This window comes from Oncorhynchus mykiss, chromosome 1 (assembly GCF_057628025.1).
Source record: "Oncorhynchus mykiss isolate SJ-2025 chromosome 1, ASM5762802v1, whole genome shotgun sequence".
Taxonomy (NCBI): domain Eukaryota; kingdom Metazoa; phylum Chordata; class Actinopteri; order Salmoniformes; family Salmonidae; genus Oncorhynchus; species Oncorhynchus mykiss.
This window is the reverse complement of record NC_143022.1, coordinates 70870212-70887121: the sequence shown is the minus strand read 5'-3', so window position 1 is coordinate 70887121 and position 16910 is coordinate 70870212. Positions and strand designations below refer to the sequence as shown.

Below are 16910 nucleotides of genomic sequence, written 5' to 3'. Positions count from 1 at the left end.
CCCACTTAAAAAGTATCAGAATCAACCAATAGGAAGCTCTCCGCAAAAACAATTCCCAAGTTTTAACTTGGTTTCCGTGTTGTCTTGAAAGCACCATTAGCCCCAAGCACCTCTTGCATCAGCCATGTAATGCCACAATGGAATCACCTGTTCAAACGACAGAGGAAGTTTTCTGCTTTGTTAAAAGATTGTACAGCAGAGCACCTTTTTCCCCAATACCTATTCCGAAGGAGCTGATCTAATCGGTTGGGAAGCCACTGCTGCGTCATTTTGTTCTGTCAGAGTAACATCCTCTAGTGGAAAATCCATTTGTTAGTTGGGAGGAGTGTTAAGGTGACCGCAAGCTTTCCAACAGAAACAGTTTGGAATAGTTTGTGCATAATACATTTGCAAAAACGTCTAAACCTGTTTTTGCTTTGTCATTATGGGGTATTTTGTGCAGATTGAGGATTTTTATTTATTTCATACATTTTAGGAAAAGGCTGTGACACATCAAAATGTGGAAAAAGTAAAGGGGCCTTGAATACTTTCCAAATGCATTGGCTATGGCGTCTCAAAATGGACCAACCGTACTATTGACGCTTTTTTTTCTAATTTTCCAGTGAACATTGTTGTTTTTATCCACCACAGTCTGGTATGTTTGCTCCCAATTTGTGCTAAATTGCTCAGCAAATCTGATCACATGCAGCCGAGGGCTTACAAAGACAATAGGGGTTGACTGTCAGTGTCAACCCGCTGGCCTCCAAACTTGATCACAACATTGCTGTGCAAGGGCCTGCCACTTTGCAGTGACACATGCAAGGAAAATCCAGGTTGTAAAATGGCGTTAGTGTTCTAGAAGCTGTGTTTTATACTGTACTTCCTCTCTAACAATATTTCCCTTTTCTCTCTAATTTTCCAGGGTTTCCAACCGAGGTAGCCTGTGAGAAGGAAGATTTTTGTTTTTGTGCCATCTTACCCATCCTCCCTCACCCACTTGCCTCACCCTCCCTGTACATATTCACCCGTACCTCCACTCCCCCAACGGGGGAAAACTATGCTTCTGCTCTCCCTGCGCTGAACCAGGAAGGGACAGGACGAGGCACACCATCAGAGCCCACAGGGGTGACCACCAGTGACCAACAAGCTCCCACAGAGCGCAGTCCAGCCCACTCAGCAAGTCACTGTGCCAAGATGACAGTGCTTCCCTTTTTCATCGCTGCGGTGGGAGTCTGGATCCTACTGGTGATCAGAGCTGAAGGTATTCAAAGTAAGACTGGCTCCTCTGTTATTGTAATCCTCTGTTGTTGTCCCACTGCCCCCGCCACCTCTCTTATTGCTACGCACAACTGTCTGTGCCTCCCACTCTCTTTAGTTGGAAGGATACTCTAATATGCTGTTTTTGATGTAAGGTTATTGGGTAACTGTGTGTTGGGGGAATTGCTCATAAATATTAATAGTTGTACCTGATCTAGGACTGTCCCAGACCCCCAAAAAATTGGTTGACCAAGAGTCGTCTGTTCTTTTGACCAATTGCTTAACCTTTTTCCATATATAGACACATCCTATGTAATTGAATCAAATCAACTGTATGCACTGAGCTTGTCTGATGCCTTAAGCAAACTGTTTGATTAAATAATTAAGACGCATAAATGACTAGAGGGAGTCCGACCGCAATTGATTTGATTGTGCCGCCAGGCTCTGACTTACAGCGCCTGACTGTGACTAGCACCCGTTGTCTCCTTCCTCCCTGCTGCAGTGACCACCACAGAATGTCCGTGTGTGTATAGCTCTGTTCCTGAAGCTGCAACATAATTACAGCCATTTCTAACTGAAAAGGTATCTTACAGAAATCTCTCATTTGTTTAGGAAAAAACATTTCCTCACCTCTTGCTCTCTTTACGTGACACATGTATGCGTCGCATGCACGTGACCAATCGGGCCTGACCTATGGCATATCATAATCACATCAATAAATTGGTTATAACAAACTCTGAACACTGTCACACATGTGAAAGCAAAACAGATGCAGAGGATGTGAAAAACTAGAAACGGGGAATGTGTTTACTGGTTGCTCAGGAGGTAAAGGGGAAGTCAGATGTGTGGAATGAATAAATATCACTAGTTGTGGAAAATATTGGAGATAAAGGTAAAATAAGGTATGGAGCAAGCACTGTGTGCATATTATGTGTGCCAAACAGGTGCTGTTAGATTACAATATTTTTCTCACCATTTGGAACAATGTAAACAACACTGAATAAATTATAAGCGTACTAGAGTATTTTCTTTTTATACATACGTTTTTTTTGGTAATGTCTTTATTACATCAAAGACTAGAAAAGTCATTAATTTGTGAATACAATTTCCGAAATGGAATGGTTTAGGCCTATTTATTGTTTATGCTAATTTTATTTTAAAACTAAAGCGCTTGATTGCATGTCACGTCGTTAATGACTAGTATGCTGTGTCATGACATGAACAAATAAATTATTGATGCAGTAGCCTATATAAGTATTTAAATTATAGGCCAAAGTAAGTTATGGTACTACGACTAAACTGGTTGCGCTCTAAGGCCTACAGCTCGATGGTGGTTATACAAGGCTGCTATACTAACACGGAACCCAAACCAGCTGCGTGCGTGCGCCATCGTGCATACATTTATTTTGTCCCCCTACACCAAACGCGACCACAACACGCAGGTTAAAATATCAAAACAAACTCTGAACCAATTACATTAATTTGGGGACAGGTAGAAAAGCATTACACCTTTATGGCAATTTAGCTAGTTAGCTTAAACTTGCTGGCTAATTTGTCCTATTTAGCTAGCTTGCTGTTTGCTAGTAAATTTGTCCAGGGATATAAACATTGAGTTGTTATTTTACCTGAAATGCACAAGGTCCTCTACTCCGACAATTTATCCACACATAAAACGGTCAACCGAATTGTTTCTAGTCATCTCTCCTCCCAGGCTTTTTCATCTTTGAACTTGTATGGTGATTGGCATCAAAACTTTCATAGTATTACCACAATCACCAGCAACACAGTTCGTCTTTTAATCGCCCACGTGGGTATAACCAATGAGGAGATGGCACGTGGGTACCTGCTTCTATAAACCAATGAGGAGATGGGAGAGGCAGGACTTGCAGCGCGATCTGCGTCAGAAATAGGACTTCTATTTTAACCCTTGGTGACGCTCGCGAGCAGTGCGGGTGCAATAATTGAATAACATAGATTTCTAAACTTATTTTGAAACGCTAGCGCACATGACGCGAGCGGTGTAGTCAGGGTATAAGCCTACTAATTACGACATTACTTATCCATTTCGCAAACATTTTGCTACACCCGCAATAACATCTGCTAAACATGTATGTGACGAATAAAATGTTATTTAATCAAATTTGATTGAATGATGATCATAATAACAACAATAAGGAGATTGAGGAAAGAGGGTTATTAGAAATAGAATTTGTATGACCATTTTGAAAATTTTAACAAAATTAAATAAATTATAAAAAAGAAAGTGTAAAGCATTTATTACTTAATTCCCAAATAGCTGAATTTGGGAAATTGTTGCATGAGGATTGGTGCTCATGGAATCAGGATTGGTGCTCATGGAATCAGTAGGCTATCAACCAAGCAGCCAACAGAGGCAGGATCTGTCTTATTTCTGTAGATATGCAGTGCCTCCAGAAAGTGTTCAAGACCTTGACTTTTTCCACATTTTGTTACGTTACAGCCTTACCCTAAAATGTATTTTAAAAAAACAATATCCTCAGCATTCTACACACTAACTTAAATGACAAAGCGAAATCAGGTTTGCAAATATTTTCAAAACAGGAATGCCTTATGAGACTCGAGACCAAGGACCAGATGGTCACTCTGACAGAGCTCTAGACTTCCTCTGTGGAGATGGAAGAACCTTCCAGAAGGACAATCATCTCTGCAGCACTCCACCAATCAGGCATGTATGGTAGAGTGGCCAGACGGAACCCACTCCTCATTAAAAGGCACATGACAGCTCGATTGGAGTTTGCGAAAAGGCCCCTAAAGGACTGACCATGAGAAACAAGATTCTCTGATCTGATGAAACTAAGAATAAACTCTTCGGCCTGATTGCCAAACCTCACATCTGGAAGAAACCTGGCACCATTACTATGTTGAAGCATGGTGGTGGCAGCGTCATGCTGTGGCAATGTTTTTCAGCAGCAGGGATGACTAGTCAGAATCGAGAGAAAGATGAGTGGAGTAAAATACAGAGATCCTTGATGAAACCTGCTCCAGAGCGCTCAAGACCTCAGACTGGGGCGAAGGTTCACCTTCCAACAGGACAACGACCTTAAGCACACAGCCAAGACAATGCAGGAATGGCTTCGGGATAAGTCTGAATGTCCTTGAGTGGCCCAGCCAGAGCCTGGACTTGAATCCAATCAAACATCTCTGGAGAGACCTGAAAATTGATGTGCAGCAATGCTCCCCATCCAACCTGACAGAGCTTGAGAGGCTCTGCATAGAAGAATGGGAGAAGCTCCCCAAAGACAGGTGTGCCATCTTACCCCAAAAAATGTGATGCTGTAATCACTGCCAAAGGTGCTTCAACAAAGTACTGAGTAAAGGGTCTCAATACTTATGTATATGTATTTTCAGTATTTTAATAAATTAGCAAACATTTCTAAACTGTTTTTGCTTTGTAATTATGTGGTATTGTGTGTAAAATTGAGGGGGAAAAAACAGTTTAATCCATTTTAGAATAAGGCTGTAACGTAGCAATGTGGGAAAAGTCAAGGGGTCTGAATACTTTCCTAATGCAATGTGTATATAAAATTTTAAGTTAGTCTATTGATTATAGACCTAATTAAGTTGGTTTCCTCTCGCCTCACTTTTCTTTTTGTCTCCTATCTCTGCTGCTGCCCCCGCTGCATTGTTCTCAACACCAAGATGCTGGTTAACTTTGCTATTATGCACAAAGCAACATGGCCTAGTAAAAGGCATCAATTCAACAGCGCAATAATGTGTTTCAGAACCGCGGACAGCGACCACTATCCAACTCAGGAGAAAGAGTCTTTGTTAAAAAATAATCATATTTGTATTAGTGTTGCACTGTTGTTCTTACATAATATAAACATATGCAATTTCAGTAGCACATGTCTTAGAGTGATGGACTGTGCCATTCGAACGTCCTCCACAATGGATCAGTCCACTCACAGGCGCCAATCAGACAGGTGTCTTGTACACCATTAATTTATTTCTATATATTTTTTGCTACTGCTTCACTAAAGAAATCTCGGACGGTCAACAGCCTATCAACCAAACAATCAAGCAGTCGACTAAATGTGGTCAGCCCTAACATGATACCAACACTTTCTCAGTAAAGCATACTAACCAGAAGTCCACTGGCAGGCTCTGATAATAAGATGATCTGCATCGCGAGCAAATACGTCTCTGGACCATTGGCTGTAAGGCATCGAGTTCCTGACATCTATTACCACTTGCGGTCTAAGTTCGAATTCCCCATGGGGCGCAAGAAAAATGATATTTGGAACGTGGACTCACATTTATTGCGATATTGTTTTGGGGAGAAACATGCTATCATCACCTTGAAAATTAAGATTAGGGGCTCAATTCAATCCAACCCGCATTGCAGTATTTACACTGTAGCTCTTTTTCCAATTGTCAAATGAATTTACAGATTGGTCTTGGGTGCTTTATAAAAACCTACAATTACTACCAGGGCAACCCCTCTGAGGTATGCTTACGTTTCAGAATTAGAGGTGTGTGTGGGCACGTGACGAATATTGTAAATACAGGATTTGAAATATTTGCTTTCAATTTGATCTCCGTTACGAAGGGGGACGCCAAGACAAAATAAGAAGTTTTGAAACACTCCATCTATTGCATATGGAGGAGGGGCATGATAAATGTTGTTCAACTAAATTAGAATAAATACTTATTTCTGCTTTTGTTTAAGCAAGGCCCTTATGTGACCCACAGTCCCCCATCCCCCACTATGGAGAGATAGTATTTTAAGCCATTGTAATGGCCGTGATGGAATTCATTAGCTGGTGATGCAATGCCTTTTGAAATGCATGACCTAAGTAAGCTACCTAGTTAAATAATAGTAACAAAACCTCCTTGTGGTCCTAACAGGATAATATGGCAATGACATTGAACTTTTGCATATATGCTAATTAGGGGACCAACTCAGTCCTTTCTCTCAATATCAAGGTTACCGTGATGTGCAGAAACACCCATTTCCCACTTGGGAAATGCCCTGTTCTCAATGAGATTAGACCATGTTGAATATCATGTGATGTTCTGATGATATTTGCCTTGTGTCGTGAGAGATCATGCTATGTGAGTGAACGATGTATGGAAGAGACACTGAATACGCTCTGATCACAGCACAATTTAGTCACCAAGATCGTTTTCTTCTATGTACCGGGCACACGCAGGCCTCAAGTATAACGCTGGTTTCACCCGGACATGTTTGATGCCGGGAGGATATGGATCTTAATGTGCTGGGGCCTCATAAAAGGGCCTCCCTCTAGCTGCTCCTACTGTTGCTCTCATACTGCCTGCCCGGCGGGGCCTCCACAGTGAACCAACCAGCAGCCATAAAGCCAACCAGGGCCATAAAGACGGAGCTCTCAGGCTCGTAAAAGGTCACCTTTAACCAGCCAATGAGATGTGAAGGCAAATATCAGGATCTGATTACTCTAAAGGCAGAGCTTTTTAGCACTCCTTCACACACACCCACACGCAGGCTGATAAGAGGAAGGCAAGGCCGGTCCAAGTCTTAGGGATGATTAAATCAGAGCGTCGCTCTCTGAGACTGGTTGGGGCCCTGTTTTGTTATCAAAGAGCCCATGCTATTGTTTTGATTAGTCTCCGTTAACTCTGGGTCTCCCATGTCTACCTTGTACCAGGCATACTGTACAGTGAAACAGTGCCTCTATACCCAGGCAGGGCCAGGTTAGCCTCTCTCCTTCCTTCCCGCCAGCAGCTCAGTCATTGATGCCCCCCCCCTCTCACTACAGGAAGCTGTTGAAATGATTGTTGGCACTCTGGGTTCCTTTTTTCACGTGAACCATTTCCTCTATAATACTGTCAGTCGTTACAGGGCAAAAAATACTCCAAACATTCATTGTTCTCCGGAAATAATTCAATCCCACGAGAGAGGTTTTTCTCTCACTTTTTTTTTTTGTGCTTTTTTTTCTCCCCCGCTGCGCTTGCTGATTAGTAAGGGAGTGTGGGGCCTGGGCCTGGCATATGCCAAGCGTTATGGGGAGAGGGGGCAGGGACAGAGGTGCCCGCTGGGCAAGAGGCTGCCAGAGTGGCTGTATAAGGGGCCTGCTGTGATAGCTCATGAATGCTCTTTTCACACTCACTTTTTTTGCCCCTGAAGTGTCAACAAACCAATTAGAATTCCACTTTTGTCTCACCAAGGGGAAAAGGCGCATGTTTTATAGGTCTAGTTTTTTTAATTTGCTGTTGTTTTCCATGTGTGAGGAGTTTTAATTAGCGTGAGGCTGTAGCAGCTTGTTAAATACCTATTTCAAGGTATTTAACTGTTGCCAGGTAACCGAGGTTGTTGAATGAACTTCTCAGGAATTTCTCCAATAACATTCAAAGAACACACACTGGGTTTTTTTCTCTTTTTGTCCTACATCTTGGGCAAAAGCCTTGTAGTGACTCACTGACTAAGATGAACAGAATGTATTGGATTTGTGCTGTGGTGAAGAGGTTCCAGTAACACTACCTGCGAAGAGGAGATTTGGTAACAGCCGCTGTCACTTTTCTATTGTCATCACAAACCGGAGGAACAACGGAAGAAGTATAAATATCTTCTCTGTATCCTGTCCTTTGCCACTGGGAAAGTGGTGATGGAGCTGAAAGGGGGAGCCATCGAAGTCTCTGGGTTCACTTGTAAGGCTTACAGTGGGGGTCTGAAATGATTGACACCCTTGATAAAGATGAGCAAAAATCATTTTTAATATTGAACTATATTGTATGCTCCAAAAAGTGGAAAATGTATATTATTTTATATGAATATAATTGCTCAGAGAAATAGATTTTTTCTAACAAGTACTACTTTTTCCCCCCTTAAAGGTAGGGGTAAAAACAATAGACACCCCAGTTTTCAATACCTTTCATTACATCACCAACGAGCACTATTTTCATTTCATCCAAAAAAAATGTAAACGCCTGGAGTTTGCTAAATGTCTTTGGATTGGAACCGGCACTTTGGTCAGATGACATGAAAATAGAGGTCTTTGACCACACACACCAGTGTTGGGTCTGGTGTTGAAATGAGAATGCATAAGCAGAAAATAACCCCACACCTACTGTAAAATATGGTGGTGGCTCTTTGATGGTTTGGGGCTATTTCTTTTCCACTGGTCCTGGGGCCATTAAGGTCAATGGCATAATGAACTTTACCCACTACCAGGACATTTTTAGCCAAAAACCTGGTTGCCATTACCAGGAGGCTGAAACTTGGCCACAGGTGGAGCTCCTAGCAAGACATTAACCTCAGGCACACATCAAATCCACAAAGAAATGGTTAATTGGGCACAAAATCTAAATTTTGCAATGGCCATCTGTCTCCAGACAAAACCCATTGAAAACCTGTTTGAATTGAAGTGGGCAGTCCATAGACTCAGACATGCTTTTTATTTATCTATTTAACCCTTATTTATCGAGGCAAGTCAGTTAAGAGCAAATTCTTATTTACAATGACTGCTTACATATCAAGGATCTGGAAAGACTCTGTATGGAGGAATGGTCTAAGATCCCTCCCAATGGGTTCTCCAACTCAGAAAACATTTTAGAAAAAGGCTCTGCTGTTATTGTCATTGAAAACAGGGGTGCCAAACACGTGGACCCCCTACCTTTTTTTGAGAATGTTTTACAACTTGTTAAACAAATCTTTCTCTGAGCAATTGTATTAGTATAAATTATTTTGTTGAGAATACAATATAGCTCAGTATTTGTTATTATTTATTGAATGCAGTCATTTTTGCTCATCTTTACCAAGGATGTATATACTTGTCAGCTAATACCTCCAAACTTCTCATTTACTTGCCGACTCACCCGCTTCAAGAGTTGTAATTTCAGGTAGCTTTCTCTCCCCGTCCAGATCCCCCCCCCAAGGTCAGAGAGGAAGGTTGATCGTCTCTGGGGTTTGTTGCTGTGAACTGATCTCTCTTTCTTTCTTTCTTTCTTTCTCTCTCTCTCTCTCTCTCTCTCTCTCTCTCTCTCTCTCCTCTCCTCTCCTCTCCTCTCCTCTCCTCTCCTCTCCTCTCCTCTCCTCTCCTCTCCTCTCCTCTCCTCTCCTCTCCTCTCCTCTCCTCTCCTCTCCTCTCCTCTCCTCTCCTCTCCTCTTCTCTCTCTCTCATTTTCTTCTCACTTGTTCTTCACACACACACACTCTTACTCAATTTCGCCTGAGACTTTAGGAGAGGGCAGGTTTCAGTGACTGTGTTTGTATGCAGATATACGACTCTCCTCACCTCCACAGTGTGTCCTGTTAGAAGAACAACCAGTTCAGAACACTGTTTATCTCATGTCGCTGCACTCTTATGGCTGGCTCTGACAAAAACATGCTCTGCTGCTGGCCCTTTAAGAGCACTGCATTCCATTGCCAGTAGATGGGTTGGCTCGTTAGCATTGGAGTGTGCTGGCCCTTTAAGAGTGCAACATGTGGCTGACTGGAGATGGAGAGGCTCATTACTGGGGGTGCTCTGCCAGACCTCAGACTCCGCCGTGACTGGCGGCAGAATTAAGCACACATGTGGAGGCAGAGAGAGCACCAGCAGCCATTTCCAGCCCCACTGACAGCCGCTGCTCTCCATCAATCACGGCCCCCAGCCAATCACAAGCCTCCTAGTAGAGGTGAAGAGAGGTACTCTGTGTCTTCACTAGCGAGACCCAGCCAAATAGAAACAAAAAGGGCCTTGAGGCTCTTTGGGGGTTTGATGGTGAACTTTAAGTCTTGTATTGTCAACATGGCTTTCTCTGTAGACTCCAGTGGGAGAGAGGCCTCAGAAGTCCTCGACGCTCCCAGTCACTACAGTAAAAACGTGTCCCGAGTTTTATGTGCTTACTCAGGGACTATAAAGAGGCTTTCATCACCTCATCAAAGCATCCGGGAGCCTCCTGAATCCCTTTCCCCATCCCTCAAACATGACTCAAGCCAGTCGAGACCGAGCACAGCTCCCAGAGGGAGAGCGAAGGAGCGGAGAGAGAAGGAGTGTGGGAGGGAGAAAGAGAGCCATCTACCCTCAGCTCTCTGGTTTCTATTTGGGGCTTGGCCCGTTTGATCTGGTTCCAGTCTGCTGTGTGTTTATAAGTTTCCACACTGCCTCCCAACACTGCTCTGTGCCAATCTGACTTCGCCAGGGGACAGCCCAGCTCAAACTGGGCCCTGGGCCATGCCACCACTTAAGTATAGTTTATTAGTGCAACAATTTCAGATATTATTTTGATTAAATCTCCTGTGTGTAATATCAACGGCAAGAGGTCTAGACTATCTGCCTCCTTTTAGGAGCTTTATTTCTTTGGATGCGTGTGTGTGTGTGTGTGACGCATGTAGAGTAAAGAGACTGCGTTTACCCCCCACCCCCCCCCCAGGAGGATGTTGGTCTGAGTGTTTGGTTGGAACTCTGGAGTCCTGTAATCGGTGTGTTCTTTTCCTCTTCACTGGTAGAAGGCGGACATCAAAAGCCCCGGGTTTCACAGCTTCTGAGACCAGCTCTGCTATCTCACTCGAGAACTGCTCGGGACTCTTTTTTTCTTTCAGGGTGTTGCCGTCAGTTCCGCCACCGATAACTCCTGCCACCCTTGTTTGTACAACAGATTAGGGTTTGTTCTATGCCCCCGAGGACCCCAGCTCAAGCATACGGCTATGATCTCACAACCCCCTGCCACAGTGATTTCTCTCTGCTCTGGTGATATGACCTTACTGTTGACCACATTGAGGATTGTAGTGAGTCACTTGCCTGGTTGTCTTAAAATATTACTGAAGAGTTCTGGTCTGCTTTGCTTTAGTTGTTATACAGAGGCCTAACAGTTGCTTTTAATTTGATACAGTTATGTTTTTACATAATAGCTTTTGATTCTAAAGGATCCCAAAACTAAGTTAAGACTGGCACACTTTTGTCTGCCACCCTGTGGGGTTCCATCGTTTTGGCTGAAGTACAACACTAAAAGTGAAGCGTTCGTAGAAGTAGTGGTCCTGGTCGACTGTTAGGCTGTCTGACGTCAGTAAGCCGGTGAGTCTGTAAGTACATGATCAGCGTACAAATGAACTGTAAAAAAGGAGCCGAAGCCCAACAGGAGCTCCTTTATCTCTCGGGCTCTCCTTTTAAATGGTCATTTACCAGTAAAATTACTCTGAGAATGCAGCCTGAATCTAGAGCCACCAGGGCTGTAAAAGGAAAGAGAAAAGTTGAGGAAAACAAGAACAGCAACCCTGAAGCCAGTAATGGGGTCTCGGGAAGGAATGCGGAGCTGGAGACAAGCAGCCGGGAGAGGGAAGAGGGAAAAAAGGGTGCCGTTCTGCTGCCGAGACGTTTCAAAGTGTAGGTTTGCAGGTGATTGGCTCTCTGCAGACATGTCTGAACTGGAGCAGGCTCGAGTCGCGTCATGCTCCAGAGGAAGTGCCGAAGCCGCGCCGAGCGCTGCACACAGACATCACTTTGTGCTTTATGCTCACGACTCACAGGAGCCCCACAGCCCAGGTCCACTCTCCTGAGGGAGGGGGGGGGGGGGGCAGCAGACTGAGAGGGGGAGGGGAAGAGAAAGGAGGGGCTCGGACGAGGTATAAGTCAAGAAGAGAAGGATATGGAACAAGGAGGACAATGGAGGAACAACAGACAGGAGAAGCAAAAAGATTGTACAAAAAGAAGCGGGCAAGAGGAGGACTGATAAGGAAAGTGGGTCAGGGCATTGCAAGGGGAGAGGAAAAGAGATCAGGAGAAAGGGCATGAGAAGAGGTGGAGGGAGTACCAGACACTAATGTGAGGATAGGAGTAGTCACACAGTGAGCTCATACTCGACATTTTAATGCAGCATTAGGGACTTAACGTATATTAGTGTGCCTCTGTAAAATGTCCTCTTCCTGGCTTTGTATCCATGGTGCCATGTATCTAGTCTTAATGGCTCTGACTGGCTCCTTAAGATGTCAGTAGATTTGTTGCCAAGGCCCCTTTTTTAGGTGCGGTTAATACAGAGTCCTGGCAGTGCCCTCTCGGCTAGTTTAACCAGCGTACACTGATTTTAGCAGTGAACATTTGCTGTGTACTAAACCTTGCCATTATAAAGAACCACAACATAATGGCCTGCATGAATATTAGGTTTTTCCTCCGTTAAAACCATGCCGTTGTTTTCAATTTCATATGTAACTGCAATCAGATTGACAACAGTGATAATGTAGCGAACAACAGATGTTGGCTTGGCCCGCCAGTATTCTGCTCTGCTTACGCTCATGCATGTGATGGCTCTAACTGGACACTAGCACAGAGTATAAATAGCCCTCTGGCCATATATGGATCAGACTTATCACATGCACACACAATTAGGAGCGGACCGCTCTCATATAAAAACAAATAGGGGGGGGGGGTAAATCAAACCCACCATAGGACAGTTGTGTTTACTATGAATATATAGCTTAGTATTTGACTACTCTAACTCTTCAAACCAGATGTTGTGTTAGGCGGGGGAATGAAAATGTTACACAATGTGTTTATGTTCTGTATTTCTGGCAACAGTGACGGGTGCAGTGAAAACCTGTGTTTTTGCGACGGCAGACAGTGTCTCCCAGATGGAGGGAAAAAAGGATGGATTGTGACATTTTCACTGTCATTATAAAATGAAACCATCCCCCTCTCTCTCTCTCTCTCTCTCTCCCTCCGTCCATCCAGCTGGTCAGAATCCAGACCACATGCTCCACGGCACCGGGCACAAGCATGAGTCCAGGAAGCCCGGGGACGACACCACGGTGGCCCCAGAGGACGCCGCCCGCTTTCTGAGCTGCTACTGCTCGGGTTACTGTCCAGAGGACCACAAAAATAACACCTGCGAGTGAGTAACCAACCAAGGCCAAATTCTTAATTGATATGTTTGTTCCAACTCTGACTTTTGGGTCTGTGATGAATGTCAACTCTGACTTAACTCCTCGATCTCGGCGTCATTGCCTTTTGGTACACCAGAAGTACATTCATATCCAATGGAACGATTTGTTTGCCTCGCTGCGTTGCAGTGCGTTCGGTGTGTTGGAATAATTGAACGTATGCATCAAACTGTATGCGTAGACGACTTGACAGAAATGGTAGCAGAGGGTGAATGTTGAACTTTTGTTGCACACCCATCCAGATGATGCTGTGTACCATTTTGTGCAATGACTGAAGGTGTGATCGAGGCGTAAGTGTGTTTGGGAACTGTACTCATTGAATAATGTATTTTTTTATTGCAGGACGAATGGCCAATGTTTTGCCATCATAGAGGAGGATGAGAACGGAGAAGCTATTCTGACCTCTGGCTGCATGAAGTATGAAGGCTCACATTTTCAATGCAAGGTAAGCGTGTGTCGTGGTCTGTATGGAAGGGGGCAGGACCGTGATACAGGGGTGTCAATTATATGTTGTAACATGTTCTAGTATAGTTATTATACGTGTGTGTATATAGCTATTATTCATATTTGAGTTATTGTTTGAATAACCCCTTTTTTGAATTGAGTGCCACAACAACAACAAAAAACATAGTTTCATTGAATTATTTTCAGGATTCGCCCAGGGCTCAGACCAGGCGAACGATCGAATGCTGCGGGACGGACTTCTGTAATCGGGACCTGCAGCCCACATTACCTCCCCCAATGGACACTGGTGAGGCTTAGGGCCAACTATGTTACTCTACTGCTGGTGTTCCTCTGTATAGTGGCCCCAGAAGAGTATTCTTGTGCTGGTATGTCAGGGTCTGATACTCAATTTCGTGACTCAGACTCGTGGTGTTTTGCAGGTTCCTACTTTGGCAGTGCCCACTGGCTGGCGTTCCTTATATCAATGACCGTATGCTGCTGCACTCTCATCTGCATCACAGTAGTCTGTTACTACAGGTAGGACTACTCCAGAGAAAAGCTGACACAAAGCGAGATTCCAACTTTATTTCCATATGTATATGGGAATTCAGTCCTGGTTAACTTAACTTGTGGGAGAATATTAGTCAGTCACATGTTGGTGTCAGTTAGCATTTCTATGAATACTTTCATGGGTTTGTGACTAAGTTGGACTGTTTTCGACTGTTTGGGGACAAAGGCAGATTGTTGCTACAGTACCGCGCTTGACATTCATCTATTGTAGCTTTAGCATGTGTGCCCTGTACTGATCTGTATGTGTTCCTGTCAGGTACAAGTGGCAGACGGAGCGGCAGCAGTACCACCGGGACCTGGAGCAGGACGAGGCCTTCATCCCTGTGGGAGAGTCTCTCAAAGACCTCATCAACCAGTGCCAGTCTTCTGGCAGTGGCTCTGGGCTCCCCCTGCTGGTAAGGACCCCTCACTGCACAGGGAGGGGCTTTGGAGCATGTGACCTGGGTGAAAAGCCTTTAGCTATGGTTACATAATAGGTGACTCAAAACGTGACTTCTGCTTTCCAGGAAAGAGTAACAGCGGTTATGTGTGTGTCTTTGTCCATAGGGAGGTTATATTAGGTTAAGTGAATTTGTAAATTATAAACTGGATGGTTCGGGCCCTGAATGCTGATTGGCTGACAGTCGTATACCACTGCTATGACAGAACATATTTTTACTGCTCTCATTACATTGGTAAGCAGTTTATAATAGCAATAAGGCACCTCTGTGGGTTTGTGGTATATGGCCAGTATACCACGGCTAAGGGCTGTATCCAGACACTCCACGTTGCGTCGTGCTAACAACTGCTCTTAGCCGTAGTATATTGGCCATATACCCTCGGGCCTTATTGCTTAAGTATAACATCATGGGCCTTACGAAGCAAAACGTGCATATCTGGCTTGCAACAGCGAATACCGAATTAACAAATGGTGAAGGTTGTAGTAGGTATGATCTGTGGTAAGCTACTGTTGATCTGATATGAATGCTCAGTGCCTCTCTCCCTGATGTGTCTTGTAGGTGCAGCGCACCATTGCCAAGCAGATCCAGATGGTGCGTCAGATCGGCAAGGGGCGCTACGGCGAGGTGTGGCTGGGACGCTGGCGGGGAGAGAAGGTGGCCGTCAAGGTGTTCTTCACCCGGGAGGAGGCCAGCTGGTTCAGAGAGACCGAGATCTACCAGACAGTCCTCATGAGGCACGAGAACATACTGGGTAAGTGCCGTTCCTACCACTCGCATGTAGCAAAGACGACAGCTATCTCTGCCTCCATCTAAGCCATATACTGCCGTTTTCTTTCTAAATTTATCTAAATTAGTCTCAATCTAAGTGTAATGTAGAGAGCCTTGATTGACTTTGATCTTAGCTCTACATTTGCCCTTGTACATACATGGCTGAGGTCAACAGTCATGTATCAGGGCAAGGCCTACATCTCACTGCAGCACTAAACACCCCTCACCTCTCTTCTCACCTCTCTTCTCACGTCTCTTCTCACGTCTCACTGCAGGTTTCATAGCGGCAGACATCAAGGGTACCGGGGCCTTCACCCAGCTCTTCCTCATCACAGACTACCACGAGAACGGCTCCCTGTACGACTACCTGAGGTTCACCACGCTGGACACCCAGAGCCTGCTGCGACTGGCCTACTCCGCCGCCTGCGGCCTGTGTCACCTCCACACGGAGATCTACGGCACCCAGGGCAAGCCGGCCATCGCCCACCGAGACCTGAAGAGCAAGAACATCCTGATGAAGAAGAACGGCACCTGCTGCATCGCTGACCTGGGCCTGGCCGTCAAGTTCAACAGGTAGGATGCTGCTCAGCAATGGAGATTTTAATCAAGGTTCTATATATTAGCCACCAAAATAAAGAAAACTGACAAATCGGTAGGGGGAGTAGCTGAGCTTGTCCGATGAGTAGCAATCATTGTGTGTTATAAAACGCTTTTGCTACGGTGTGCCCTAATGTACACAACCCATGTTTTCATATATGGCCGTTCCTCTGAAGAGTTCTGAACTGTTGTTTCTGGAGCGCCATTGACCGTTTCCCTGTAGATTATTCTGAATTCCCGTTCTTGTCCTCAGTGATACCAACGAGGTAGACGTCCCTCTGAGTACACGGGTGGGGACCCGGAGGTACATGGCCCCAGAGGTGCTGGCCGAGACCCTAAACAAGAACCACTTCCAGGCCTACATCATGGCTGATATATATAGCTACGGCCTCGTCATCTGGGAGATTGCCCGCCGCTGTATAACAGGAGGTACGGACACACACAGACACTTACACACACACATTATAGTTCTGAATCTACAGGCATACCGGTATTTGTGTACACGTGATACTGGCAATCCAGACCCGTCACTACGAAAACAGTAATGGGCGTAAGATTTCAACTGGTTATGAAAAGCACTACACACGGTATTGTTGAACCAGTGTTCTGTCGCACACCGTTATCTCTCTCTCTCTCTCATCTCTCTCAGGTATAGTGGAGGATCATCAGCTGCCATACTATGAGATGGTGCCGTCAGACCCGTCCTTCGAGGACATGCTGGAGGTGGTGTGTGTGAAAGGGCTGCGGCCCACCGTGTCCAACAGGTGGAACGGTGACGAGGTGAGTCTGAGAGTGGAGCTAGCCACGAATGTCAACACCTGCGTCACTGCGGGGACATGATTTATCAGGGGAATATTGTTTTGATTGCACGCAACCTTCAGAAAGAAAGTGAAGAGCGTATACTTGGCATTTACACAAAGGCGATTATCCAAATGTAGCAGTGTTTTAGAGAATGCATTTGTCTTTATTAGCGTAAGTAGTGC

The 16910-nt window shown here is 44.8% G+C and overlaps 1 protein-coding gene across 2 annotated transcripts in view; it reads left to right on the top strand.

Annotated features, from left to right (window-relative positions):
- Positions 1-16910, top strand: part of bmpr1aa (bone morphogenetic protein receptor type 1Aa) — a 67192-nt gene that overhangs the window by 46335 nt on the left and 3947 nt on the right. Inside the window, exons 3-12 of one of the 2 annotated variants that reach the window (XM_021609179.3) lie at positions 902-1240; positions 12900-13059; positions 13451-13553; positions 13760-13859; positions 13993-14089; positions 14379-14517; positions 15121-15313; positions 15606-15903; positions 16181-16356; positions 16577-16707. In XM_021609179.3, coding sequence (XP_021464854.3) covers positions 1174-1240; positions 12900-13059; positions 13451-13553; positions 13760-13859; positions 13993-14089; positions 14379-14517; positions 15121-15313; positions 15606-15903; positions 16181-16356; positions 16577-16707 — 1464 coding nt within the window. In that variant the 5' untranslated portion in view covers positions 902-1173. Of the gene's footprint in view, positions 1-901; positions 1250-12899; positions 13060-13450; positions 13554-13759; positions 13860-13992; positions 14090-14378; positions 14518-15120; positions 15314-15605; positions 15904-16180; positions 16357-16576; positions 16708-16910 lie in introns of both variants that reach the window. The other variant, XM_021609172.3, reaches the window with a different exon arrangement.